The sequence below is a fragment of the Arachis hypogaea genome, chromosome 19 (assembly GCF_003086295.3).
Source record: "Arachis hypogaea cultivar Tifrunner chromosome 19, arahy.Tifrunner.gnm2.J5K5, whole genome shotgun sequence".
Classification (NCBI taxonomy): domain Eukaryota; kingdom Viridiplantae; phylum Streptophyta; class Magnoliopsida; order Fabales; family Fabaceae; genus Arachis; species Arachis hypogaea.
This window is the reverse complement of record NC_092054.1, coordinates 116,872,456-116,884,432: the sequence shown is the minus strand read 5'-3', so window position 1 is coordinate 116,884,432 and position 11,977 is coordinate 116,872,456. Positions and strand designations below refer to the sequence as shown.

The following is an 11,977-nucleotide window of genomic DNA, read 5'->3' as shown; positions in this document are numbered from 1 at the left end:
ATCCACCGCATTCTTCCATCATCAACACCTTTGGGACTACCATCACTCTCGTCGTTGTCAATCATCACTCTCAGTAAACCTAACTCTACTTTTATGAGTATAAATTTTAATCTTCCTTCAGTGACTTTTTCTTCTCTTCAAACCCAACATCGATGGTGACTATATTTTCTTCCAGTTAGTTTAATTGCTGCTTGATTTCATTTCCGATTTGGGATTAAGCTAGGGTTTGCTTTTGATTTTGTGATTTATTTGGTTGCTGTGATGAATTTTTTATTTAATCAAAGCATTTCGAATGATGCATGTAAGCTGTTTGATGAAAAGCCTCCGAAACATTCTTCTATCTTGTTATGTGCTTTCTCATAAGAAAACATACTTGCTCTCCTAACTACATAGTGGTTTTCTGTGAAGGTCCCTTGAACAAACAGAACCTGGAGTTTTTCTGAGCTGGGTTGGAGCTGAATCCAAGGTACGGAAGCTTCTCAGTACATCCAGTTGGGAAAACTATTGTGGATGCTGCTCAGAAAGTTGATTGTACTAATGCTAAGGTTCTTCTTTCTCTATTCAACTTCCCCATCCTGACATCAAGTGTTTTCATTGCTTTATTCTGTGACAAACTTTACTTATTTATTTATTTAAATTATTGATTAGTTTATCATATTAATAAAATGTATTTTACTTAAATAATGGAAATAAATAAACAAAATTATTTGAAAATTAAAATAAAAAGATAATAACATTGTTATATTTGCCGACCCTGCTCTTTACTATATTACCTGGTTTATCTATGCGTCTGAGTGTGTATGTGTCAAAAAGGGAATGATATCATAGTTTATAATACTGGTGGATTTTTGGTTTTCCATGAGCTAATATGTCTCTAATAACAGTTGGCTAATTGCTATTGAGTTGCTATTTTCTTGTAGAGGAGAAACGACTGGGTACTTAACTTTGTTTTATGCCCCCTTTTACTGTCAGTATATGCCATCTATATGAGATTGACTTATTAATAGGCAATGTTTATTGGCTGTAAGACTCACTGACTAATGTACTTTTGTAAAATAGAACCTTTTGGTGGTAATTTGTGAATGGCTGAAATATGTAATTCATGTTAAATATATTGTCATAAAGGTTAGTTTCATGAGGACACACCTGTTAGCGTACTAAAAATTTGCAGGTTACAGATGGAACATTCCTTGAAGAACATGGTTTTGGTGCAATAGCAATTGTTGATAACAAAAAGGTCTTTGTTGGGACATTGGATTTGATCACCAGGTACTGGAGTATTTGATTTTTATCATTCTCTGAAAATATACAGGGTAGGATACACCTCAAATTTTAGGGTAAAAAACCCCATTAAGCCAAGCCAAAAATAGTGTAACGTAAATACGCCAAACTGAAAATCGTTTCAGCAATAAGCCAGAAGCTATTTTTATGTAATTCGAACCAGGGTGGTTCGAACTACAAACGTTAGTAATTCGAACCAGGATGGTTCGAACTACTTGGAGAGGATCTTTGAATGTAATTCGAACCAATGTGGTTCGAACTACTAACCCATGTAATTCGAACTGACCTAGTTCGAACTATAGCCAATTGTGCGACGTATGTAATTCGAACCAGGCTGGTTCGAATTACCCTTGGCGTGCTCCTTCATAAATCGAACCATGCTGGTTCGAATTAGGGGTGATTCGGCTATATAAGGAGTTCGAATCACCCTCATTCAAACTATTATTCCTTCCCCCTACCCCACCAAATCTCAGAGAAAACGACCCAGATTCTCTCCGAGGAAGACCTGAACGGACTACTCTGCTGATGGGGGACGATCCGGCACGGTTATATCGCTTGGACGGAGTCGCTCATATAGCCGGGGTCATCAACGACGAGGTTAGTACGGAAATATTTTTGATTCTAGCGGTATTTGTGACTTAGTGGTTTTGCATGTGGGTTAGATGGTGGTATATGTTAGTGGTTTATGTAGGTGGTTTATGTGAGGGGATTATATTGGTGGTTTATGTTAGTGGTTTAAGTTAGCGGTTTAAGTTAGTGGTTTATGTTAGTGGTTTAGGTTGGTGGTTTAGGGTAGTGGTTTATGTTAGTGGTTTAAGTTAGTGGTTTCTGTTAGTGGTTTATGTTTGTGGTTTATGTTACTAGTTTTTGTGAGTGGTTTATGCAAGCGGTTTATGTGAGTGGTTTAGGGTACGTGGTTTTCATTAGTGGTTTTATGTTGGTGATTTGTTTGACTTCTTTGATTGTAGTTGTTTTACGCTAGATGTTTTATGTAAACCGGTTTAGTTAAGGTTTTTCTTGTTAGTGGATCTCGTTAAGCCGGTTTATGTTAAAGGTTTAGTTGTGCGGTATATGGGTTTATTTTCTAGTTCCTTATCTTTCATGTAATGTTATGCGGTTTTATTTAGCAGAATGGTTTGTTGATGATTTATTGTGTTGCTTACGGTTGTGGTTGGTTTTTAAGCTGGTTTTAACTATGTGGTTCATTACTACTCGCAGCCCCAGCGATGCATTAGGAGCATGCGGCGGCAGCAGGGCATGCAACTTGATGACAGATACGTTCCGTACTTGCAGATGGCAGGTCTATACCATCTTGCAAGGTTGAACGACCGATGGTTCCGGCTAGACGAGGCCCTTGTCAGTGCATTCGTGGAGCGATGGTGTCCCGAGACGCACACGTTTCATATGCCGTTCGGAGAGTGCACTATCACACTCCAGGACGTGGCATACCAGCTGGGTTTGCCAGTGGACGGCCGTTACGTGAGCGGATGCCTGTCAGAGTTCTATATATACATCGAGGGTGGCCGTCCAGCCTGGGTCTGGTTCCAGGAGTTGCTCGGAGTTATACCTCCTCCTAGTCAGGTTCAGAAGTGCGCCGTGAACTGCAGCTGGTTTCAGGAGACTTTTGGCGAGTGCCCGGAGGATGCAGATGAGGAGACTGTGCGCCGATATGCCCGTGCGTACATCATGATGTTGTTGGGCACGCAGCTGTTTGCGGACAAGTCCGGGAATCGGATTCACATCAGATGGCTTCCGTACGTAGCGAGGCTGGAGGAGCTGGGTACCTACAGTTGGGGTTCTGCAGCACTGGCTTGGTTGTACCGTTGCATGTGCCGAGTGGCGAACAGACATGTCGTCAAGTTAGCGGGCCCGCTTCAGCTACTTTAGTCTTGGATCTTTTGGCGCTTTCCTCGGTTTAGGCCTGCAGGATATGAGACGTTCAGCTGGCCGTTGGCCTCGAGGTACTAGAAACGGCCTTCTCTATTTCAATTTTACACACATCACTACATTTCATTAATAGTCTATTGCATACTCTAAACACATATTTCAGTTGACGTAACACATGTGTATGTTGCAGATGGTCAGGTTACAACCCTTCCGGGAGCGAGAAGGGTCCTAGAGTGGCGATGTGGAGGCTCAGGATAGACCGGTTACAGGACAGGGAGGTGAGTATGCAAGTTAACAAGTGTCCTTTTATAAGCAACCTTTTCTATTTGGTTCCAACAGTTGCCCTGACAAGAATGGCTTCCTTGTGTTGTGCAGTTTATATGGATGTCGTACAGTAGCCCCGACGTCCTTCAGGTTTTGCATCCGGAGGTTTTGGAGCCTCGGCATATGGCGTTGTGGCGCTCTGTGACCGCGCTGATCTACTTTGCTGTCATAGAGTGGCATCAGATAGATCGTGTTCTTCCGCAGTTTGGAGGGGTACAGCCCCCTCCGCTTCCCGCCCTGAACATCAACTTTCTGATGTCCAAGGACGGTAGAGGTGGCGATCGGTGGTTCCCGTCTTATTTGCAGAAGTGGCATCTCTACTGGGACTCTCGTCAGGAGAGTGTGCTGAGGTTCGACGTTGTTGCCGACCCCGGACCGTCGCATGAGTTCCTTGAGTGGTGGAGGCAGCATGGGAAGAGGTTCTTGTCTCCGGACACGCAGCTGGGGGATCCGAGAGCAGTTCCGGTTCCAGTTGAGGCGTCACAGCGAGGTCCGGGGCGAGTTCCTGACATGGATCGTCCTGAGGACGTGCCGGACAGGCGTAGGGTTGAGAGGAGGATGGGTGTGGGGACATGGTGGAGCCAGCGTGAGTTTAGGTGGCCTGATCATGGTATGGACGATGATCACGACGCCGGTCCCGTTAGAGGCGGACGACGAGCCCAGGGAGGTAGGGCGAGGGGGCATGCTGACCGTGGGGACGACGACGATGATCAGCATGGGCACGTTGGCGGGGGTGGTTCAGGGGCTGTTGCAGTTGCGGGTACTAGTACACACGATGGCGGTCATGGGGGTGAGTGGTATGGTACAGGGATGGGTGACGGGGCTGACACGGGTGACGCTGGACTTGGATCGGGCCCTCTTGGACATTACTTCGTTGGTGTGCCAGCCGATGACCAGCCTGAGCAGGGGGGTACACCTTGGGTTATCTCGGGATATCAGTGGTCAGACTTTATTGGGTCAGAGACGCTTGTTGGGGACTTCGGGAGTCCACGCTTCATAGAGGAGATCACCGCCATCATGCAGGGGGACGTCACTCCCCGCAGTGGTGGTCAGACCTCAGGCACACAGGCCCCGTTTGCTGTTGATCTGAACGAGCCTCCATCGTCATCCGGTGGTCAGCAGTTCTATCTCGGAGGTACCCCTCCATCTGCCTTCACCGCTGCATCACAGTCTGTCGTAGGGGTGGCTGCAGCACCCCTGCATGTTGCGCCACCTGCACAGCCTGCCCCGCAGGAGGATGGGGATGACATCGAGGATGAGGAGCCGTTTATCCGCCGAGGTCAGAGGGCACGGGTAGCCCGTCGCTGTGGTACCGGATCGCATCTGTTTAGATGATACACGTTTCATGTATTTTGTTCCCTATGGTTCAATCATGTATGATAATGATATGTACTTTCCTTGTTATGTTGTGGTCTATTTACCTATGTTATTTGTTATTTGTGTTGTGGGACATTGACTATTTATAATCATGGAATCATGAAACAGTTTATTGTTTACTTTAGAATATTAAAATTTGCATCGACGGAACTTGTAACAGTATTCATACTGAAAGACAACGTATTCATTACTACTCGCAACAATCAAAGTACAATGTTTAAAGATCAAACAGTTACATACGTGCTCAAACATTGCATCTAACAGGAAAACAAAAAAGTAAAAAATACTAATACTAACAACATGCCCACTAATGGCGTCCTGCCTGAGACGATCCTCCAACCTGTGGGCAACAACGTCGTGTGTGTCCGGGTTGGCGACATAGGCCGCACCTCTTTGGCCGATTCGGATCTGCCTCGTCCATATTCATCTGTATCCTTGTGGATCTAGGACGACCCTCTCTCGCATGCCTCCTGTCAGGGTCCGGAATCATCGTGGGCCCGTCATAAGGTGGCCAGAAGCCCTCCGGGATCGGAGGTGTGAATCCCATCCGATACACACTGAACACCGAGCTAATCTGATAGACGCTGTGAACGTAAGAGGTCCAGGTGAGCCGTGAGTAGGCACAGCATGCAAGTGCGTGCTGACACGGGAAATAAAGTGCCTGGAAGTACCCGTAGTCACATGTCCGCGATGCAAGCGATACTCTGTAGGTACCCAAGGAGAAAGAACCAGTCGGAGTGGTCTCTGCTACGGTGAACTCGGAGTTATCCCGGTCATACAACGTCACCGTGAAGCACCTGGCCGTCTTCAAGTTGGCCTCAATACACTTCACCAAATGCTGACTGAATTGTTGTCCGGTTCCTATCTGTGCCTCAGCCTCTCTCCCATTCCGAACAAAGAGTTCCGCAAGCCTACAATATGTTGCCTTCACCAGGGATGCTACAGGGAGATTTCTGACCCCCTTGAGGATTGAATTCACACACTCGGAGATGTTCGTCGTCATGTGACCGAATCTCCGACTCTCATCACGATGCTGAGTCCACAAGGAGTAGTCAATCCGGTTCGCCCAGTCACACATCGCTGGGTCTTCAGACCGAAGAATATCAAACCAGTAATCAAATTCAACCTCGGTCTTCGCATACGCCACATTGACTAGTAGCCTCCTAGCGTCTTTGCCCTTGAAGGTAAGGGCAAAATTAGCCGCTACGTGTCGTATGCAGAATGCACGGTACGCCGATGGCGGTAACCAACCTCCGTCAGGGGCCTCAAGCGCAGCCTTGATGCCGTTGTGCCTGTCCGATATAACCAGCAGACCGGGCTGCGGGGTCACGTGCTCTCGAAAGTGCGAGAGAAAGAATCTCCAGGACTCTGCATTCTCACCCTCCACTAGGGCGAATGCGACTGGTAGAATGTTGGAGTTCCCGTCCTGTGCAATCGCGATGAGCAACGTTCCCCCATACTTCCCATACAGATGTGTGCCATCAATGCTGACTAGCGGCTTGCAATGACGGAATGCCTCGATGCACGGAGGGAAAGTCCAGAAAAGTCTGTGGAAATACGCTTGAGACTCGTCCACCTGTCCTCCAACTAGAACCGGGCTCGTCCTGAGGACCGCAACACTTCCAGGCATCGTCAGCTGGACACCCAACACCCACCTAGGGATGTCGTTATATGACTCATCCCAGTCACCGTAGATGAGGGCAATAGCCTTCTGCTTTGCCATCTATACCCTCCTGTAAGTCGGCCTAAAACCAAAGTGCGCTGCCGTGGCATTTAGGAGCACCTTTATGCTCACGGATGCGTCAGCCCTAACCATTGGCATAATGAACGCCGAAATCACATGATAATCCAAACTCCTGTGGTCGCTCGAGATGGATGTGGCCAGGCAAGTGTGAGGTCCGTTGTACCGTTTGACCTCCCAAAGACCCTTGCGCTTCCGGAGACTCAGTCGAATCAACCATGTGCACCCATTCCCAAACTCGGAACACTTGCCCACATACCTACGGTGATCGGACTCCAGCACCTTGTACTGTACCCCTCGCCGGATGCTGTAACTCTTCACACTTAACAGGGCCTCGTCTTTATCCTGGAATTGCTAACCAACCTGGAACTCTGTCAGACCAGCAGTCCCTTCCGTATCTCTAGCTCCGAATCCAACAGCGTGCCCTAAAACCCCCTCATGCCTCATGGCGTCCAAGTCCAATAAGGAAAAATGTGGTGGATACTGCTGTGTGCCAGAGCTAGAACCACCGCCCGCCAATGCAGGACCAGTCGCTCTAACCTCGTCGCCGCTGTCATCCTCAATCGTATCCGGCTCGACGTCGTCCTCATCTGCATCACCCAAGACTCCGTCTCCGACGCCAACCGGTGGAACGCCCTCTAAAGCGTTCGGCAGAATATCAAAGGATCCTACCTCGTCGCCTACGCCGTCATTTAGATCAACAGCAAAAGACGGGGAGGCGACAAGTTGGACCGCTGGCTCGTACACTGGGACGGAGGAAGAAGCCATGGCAGCCCTCGAACTGGAGCCAGCTGCCGTGGCTACATTGGTGGTATTCCGGTTGGAACCCCCTGAGCTGGATACCACATCAATCAGCTTTGCGAGCAATTCTGGTGTCCTCACCTCCGGAAACTGTCTCCGACAAAGAAACATGACTTGCAGGTCCTCATCACTACCGATCGTGAAACAATCATACTTCACCGTATCGTGCAGAATCGTGACTGGAATGCGATAGAAAAACTTCTTAACCCGCTTCGCACCTTCCAGGCCAAGTTTCATCAGCACAGATCTAACAAGGTCATCATAGCTTGTCGTTGGATTCACGACAATACAAAGAGGATCCTTATCTGTGAACTTCACTCCGGAACGAGTTTTCCTCTTAATGGATCCTCTGTGGTGAACCAGAACAACAAAACTCTCCTCACTAGCCATCTCACTGGTCTAATGAGACCAACTCACGCTTAGAACGTTTATATAGAGGTCTCTCTCCCACTAAATCGAACCGGCCCGGTTCGAATTATGGTTTGTGTAATTCGAACCAGCACGGTTCGAATTACTCAGGCCGGATCTCTCTCTATAATTCGAACCACTCTAGTTCGAAATATGTGCAGCTAGGGTTCGAACCAACCTGGTTCGAATTATGAAGAACATTTTGGTGGGAGTTCGAACCTCATTGGTTCGAATTACATTCAAAGCTACTCTCCTCCTAATTCGAACCACCCTGGTTCGAATTACTAACGTTTGTAGTTCGAACCACCCTGGTTCGAATTACATAAAAATAGCTTCTGGCTTATTGTTGAAACGATTTTCAATTTGGCGTATTTAGGTTACACAATTCTAACGTTGGCTTATTAGGGTTTTTTACCCCAAATTTTATTTATTTTTAAAATTTAATTTATTTAAAGGAATTTTTTTCCATTTTTTTCAAATGAATGCAGCATATTGCTGATTATGCTTGCTTTAGATTCATCCATGTTACTAAGATATTGGATGGTAGCTTTGTTCTTTTTTTTTTCTTAACAAAATTTTTTAGACTGTAATTATAGTTAATTGTGGTGTAATGTGAAAATAAAAGTAATTAATTATAGCCACAATGGGAGTTTATAGACTGTAATTTAAAATAATATAAACTAATGTTTAATTTCTAACAAAATCTTTGTTATTTTTTTAGGAAATAGGAGCTATTAGTTACATGATTAAGAGGCTACAAGATGGAAAACTACTAGGTTACAATGTTGACTATCTTGGGGCCATTACAGCTATTGAGAAGGGACTAACAGGTCTCTATATGTTTCAATTATTTTTAATTTAAATTGTTAACTTAAAAACAAGCTTTTATTAATTAGTTACCTGTAAATATGTGAATTTGTAGAATCAATCGGAAGATCCAAATCTAATAAAACGTGGTGCGTTGGTAATTGCTTTAATTTTGTTTTAATTTCAATAATAATCTGAGATATTTTTAATTATAATTTTCTGTAATGATATTATATTTTACTTCTGCTTTACTGCTGCTATAGTACTTAATTAATTTATTGCTAGATTGTTTAATTAAATGATGAACTGTTATGTCAGAATTCTACTAAAAATGCTTGTATTATATGATCTCTTGAGTTTGGTATTATGTCTTTTTACAATTTAACTTAGACTACTCACTTGTGCTGTGTTTTTAGATCCTTAAAGATAGACGGTTGAATGAGACTGTCGTTCTTGGTGTCCCTGTGAAAGCCACAATCAAAGAGGTATTTTTGTAAAAAGCAAATCCTGATAGATTATTCACAAGCTTAATATTTAGTTTCCTAACTTGTCAATTCTTTATGAAATTATCAGTTGGTTACCTTTCCCTCCTGGTTCGCAAAAGATTACAGAGATCATCAAGAAACGGTATGATAAACCATATAAAAAGTTTGGAGATGTCCCTCTTCTGACAAAGAAGCTTTGGTTTAAGGAGTGGAAGGTAAAAATAACATATATATCAATGATCATATATGATTTATGTATATCTTTGTCATCTATACTATAATTCTACCCTTTCTTTTTTGCTAATGTGCTGATTAATAACTTTATTCCCTTGTATCCTCAATAACAAGCTTTTATACATGAGAATATGCAAAAGAAATTATATGCATAACGTTATTCCCTTTATTTTTTGCTAATGTGCTGATTATATTCAAGAGAAATTATAAATGGCTTGTATATAATGTCCTGCAAGAAAAATATCATGAGAATATGTGTTTCACTTAGCTTTATAAATGTCCTGTATATAAATTGCTAAGTTTTGTTTACCTGTTTCAATCAGTTTTGAATAATCATGTTGATATACCATAATTCATGATATATAGTTATATATTCTCTGTTTATTTTTCGAATAAATTCCTTACATAATTAAAATAGGAACATACAGGATCCAAAAAGAGGTAACAATGAATCATGAACTGGAGTTATTTTCTTGTATCCAAAAAGAGTTTAATACTGTGTTATTTTCTTGTCTTATCTTATATTATAGTATCTTTTTTATGTGCAGAGCCATTTTCTTATTGATGACGATGATGAGGAGTTTTTTTGGAAGGCTTTCAAATATAGGACAAGTAAGCGATTTAGCCAAATGATGTCGGATATCCGTGAGGGTGTGGATACAACCCACGAATGGCTAATTCCTGCTTACAAAAAGGTGTTGGAAAAGTACTGGGAAACGGATGAGAAATGGAAAAATATAAGGAAAAAAGCGAGGGAGAATCGAGCGTCACTCTTAGGTGGTTCTGTCCATTGCGGTGGCTCTATTCCATTAAGCTCAACTATAGAGAGGATGGTAACATAATTTAAGTGGCTTTAGATCTTATTTAATAGACATTTATTTATATAAAATTTTTTTATTCTGTGTTTATGTGAAATAGAAGAAGCAGTTAGACCGTACACCAACTCATGAGGAAGTCTTCAAGGAAACCCACACACTTAAAAGTGACAAGTCTAAATGGGTAGACAAACGCTCTCAAGACACTCATGTGAGATATAGTATAAATATTAAGTAGATAGATTTTTCACTACTACTATTTAGTTTCTTCTCTGTTACTTATTATTATTAGTAGTGGTTGTTGTGTTTTTTAATTTTGTTTTTATAATAGAATTACATCCAAAAACCAGAGTTATAGTACCTTTGTTTTTTAACATTTCAAGCAAAATGAAACTCTAATTTCTTCCAGATCTGAGCAAAGAAACATGTGTTTTAATTTACATATCTGAAAAACATGTGTCTAATTCTATACGACAATATATGTACTTGCTGGTTTTGGACCTACTTCTCATGCGCTGTTAGATTTCTGAGTTTGTGACATATTGATTAACTTGTGGTTTTATGGATGATAACCTAAGAAAGCATCTAATATAGGTTTAACTAATTTTTTAGGGAAGTAAAGTTCTTGTTTCTTAGAAAGCAAGCATTGTATTTTGTTTCACCTTGTTATAATTGATTTTTGTTCTGCCATGCATTTGATGATTTGAACTGTGAAAATCTTCTGTATGTTTTAAAGAACTAGTTCATCACAGAAGTGTCTTTTGTTTTCTGTATTTTCTCTTGGGGCAACTTACAGCTGCAACTTAACTACTTAAGGGTTTTTTTTTTCTTTTGATAATAATCATTGTGCAACAGGAGAAGTTTATAAAAAAGTTAGCAGAAGTTCAGGCCCAACATGTCGAGGCTCAAGCACAAGGAATGGAGCTACCACCAATTGATGAAGACTTGATTTGGGAGGAAGTGTGTGGTGGGCAAAAGAAGAATCGAGTTTACGGAAAAGGAGCATTCTTTTCTAGCTCTATTAAGTCTAGAACCACTTCTGCCAACTCTGTATCTGGAAGAGCATCTACAAATCAAAATTCTGTTCCTGATTTGTGAGAACAGATTTATAATCTCAATGAAGAACTTTTTCAACGTGTTACTCAACAGACAGATGAGCGTATTAGTAAGTTGTTAGATACACGCTTGGCTCCTTTGGAAAAGACTCAAAAGAAGTTAGAAAAGTTAGAACGGGCAATTGGAAAGGTCAAGAAGGAAAAGCTGAAACAGAAGATATGGAATGAGGCTTATGTTAGCTATTACAAGAAGGTTAGAGCATCAAGTAGTTCCACTACTGCTCCACCGCCACCGCCACTGCCGCCACCTTCAATCTCTTCGGATGAAGACTATGATGATGATGGGGATGAAGATGACACTGAGGACTATAGTTGATAAATTTAGTATGGTTGAACAATATACTGAGGATTATAGTTGATAATACACTTTGTTTATGTCTTGAATTATATTGACTTGCTTGTTTATAATACTTTTCTTTTAGCTTTATAATATGATGAATTTGTTTATTTTTTGTAATATTATAAATATTTGAATACTAATTAGATAAAAAATTGTAATTATTAAATTTATATTATTTTGTATAAAACAGGTTTATTTTACAATGAAAAAATCTAAAAAAAATTTCATTTTATCTTACTGACAGATTTACAGACGGATTTTCTGTCTGTAATCTAAAAAATTACAGACGAAAAATCTGTCGAAAAATCCGTCTGTGATTACCGAGGGAAAATCTGTCAGAAAATCCGTCTGTAATTACCGAC

General features: G+C 42.1%; 2 protein-coding genes across 2 annotated transcripts; one reads left to right on the top strand and one right to left on the bottom strand.

The window, feature by feature from the left end:
- Positions 1–5,113: 5,113 nt before the first annotated feature.
- LOC140182326 (uncharacterized) lies at positions 5,114–6,592 on the bottom strand. Its single transcript, XM_072228487.1, has 5 exons — positions 6,446–6,592; positions 6,121–6,295; positions 5,713–5,955; positions 5,259–5,613; positions 5,114–5,126 (listed from the first exon to the last, which is right to left on the bottom strand). Exons 1-5 carry the CDS (start codon positions 6,590–6,592, stop codon positions 5,114–5,116), a joined length of 933 nt encoding a protein of 310 aa, XP_072084588.1.
- Positions 6,593–7,055: 463 nt separating this feature from the next.
- LOC112778647 (uncharacterized) lies at positions 7,056–11,723 on the top strand. Its single transcript, XM_072228486.1, has 7 exons — positions 7,056–7,421; positions 8,541–8,649; positions 9,053–9,111; positions 9,165–9,326; positions 9,894–10,178; positions 10,264–10,371; positions 11,016–11,723. The coding sequence occupies exons 1-7, from the start codon at positions 7,056–7,058 to the stop codon at positions 11,256–11,258; spliced, it is 1,332 nt and encodes a 443-aa protein (XP_072084587.1). The 3' UTR covers positions 11,259–11,723.
- The last annotated feature ends 254 nt before the right edge of the window (positions 11,724–11,977 follow it).

What these genes read in the sequence shown, in the direction of transcription:
- LOC140182326 (XM_072228487.1), bottom strand. Translation starts at nt 6,592, where the DNA reads ATGGCAAAGCAGAAGGCTATTGCCCTCATCTACGGTGACTGGGATGAG. An exon ending in CGGTTCTAGTTGGAGGACAG is followed by an intron (nt 6,296 to 6,445) that starts GTGGACGAGTCT and finishes GCGATTGCACAG; the next exon opens with GACGGGAACTCCAACATTCT. An exon ending in AGGAACCGGACAACAATTCA is followed by an intron (nt 5,614 to 5,712) that starts GTCAGCATTTGG and finishes TCACCGTAGCAG; the next exon opens with AGACCACTCCGACTGGTTCT.
- LOC112778647 (XM_072228486.1), top strand. Translation starts at nt 7,056, where the DNA reads ATGGCGTCCAAGTCCAATAAGGAAAAATGTGGTGGATACTGCTGTGTG. An exon ending in TGAAAGCCACAATCAAAGAG is followed by an intron (nt 9,112 to 9,164) that starts GTATTTTTGTAA and finishes CTTAATATTTAG; the next exon opens with TTTCCTAACTTGTCAATTCT. An exon ending in GCTCAACTATAGAGAGGATG is followed by an intron (nt 10,179 to 10,263) that starts GTAACATAATTT and finishes TATGTGAAATAG; the next exon opens with AAGAAGCAGTTAGACCGTAC.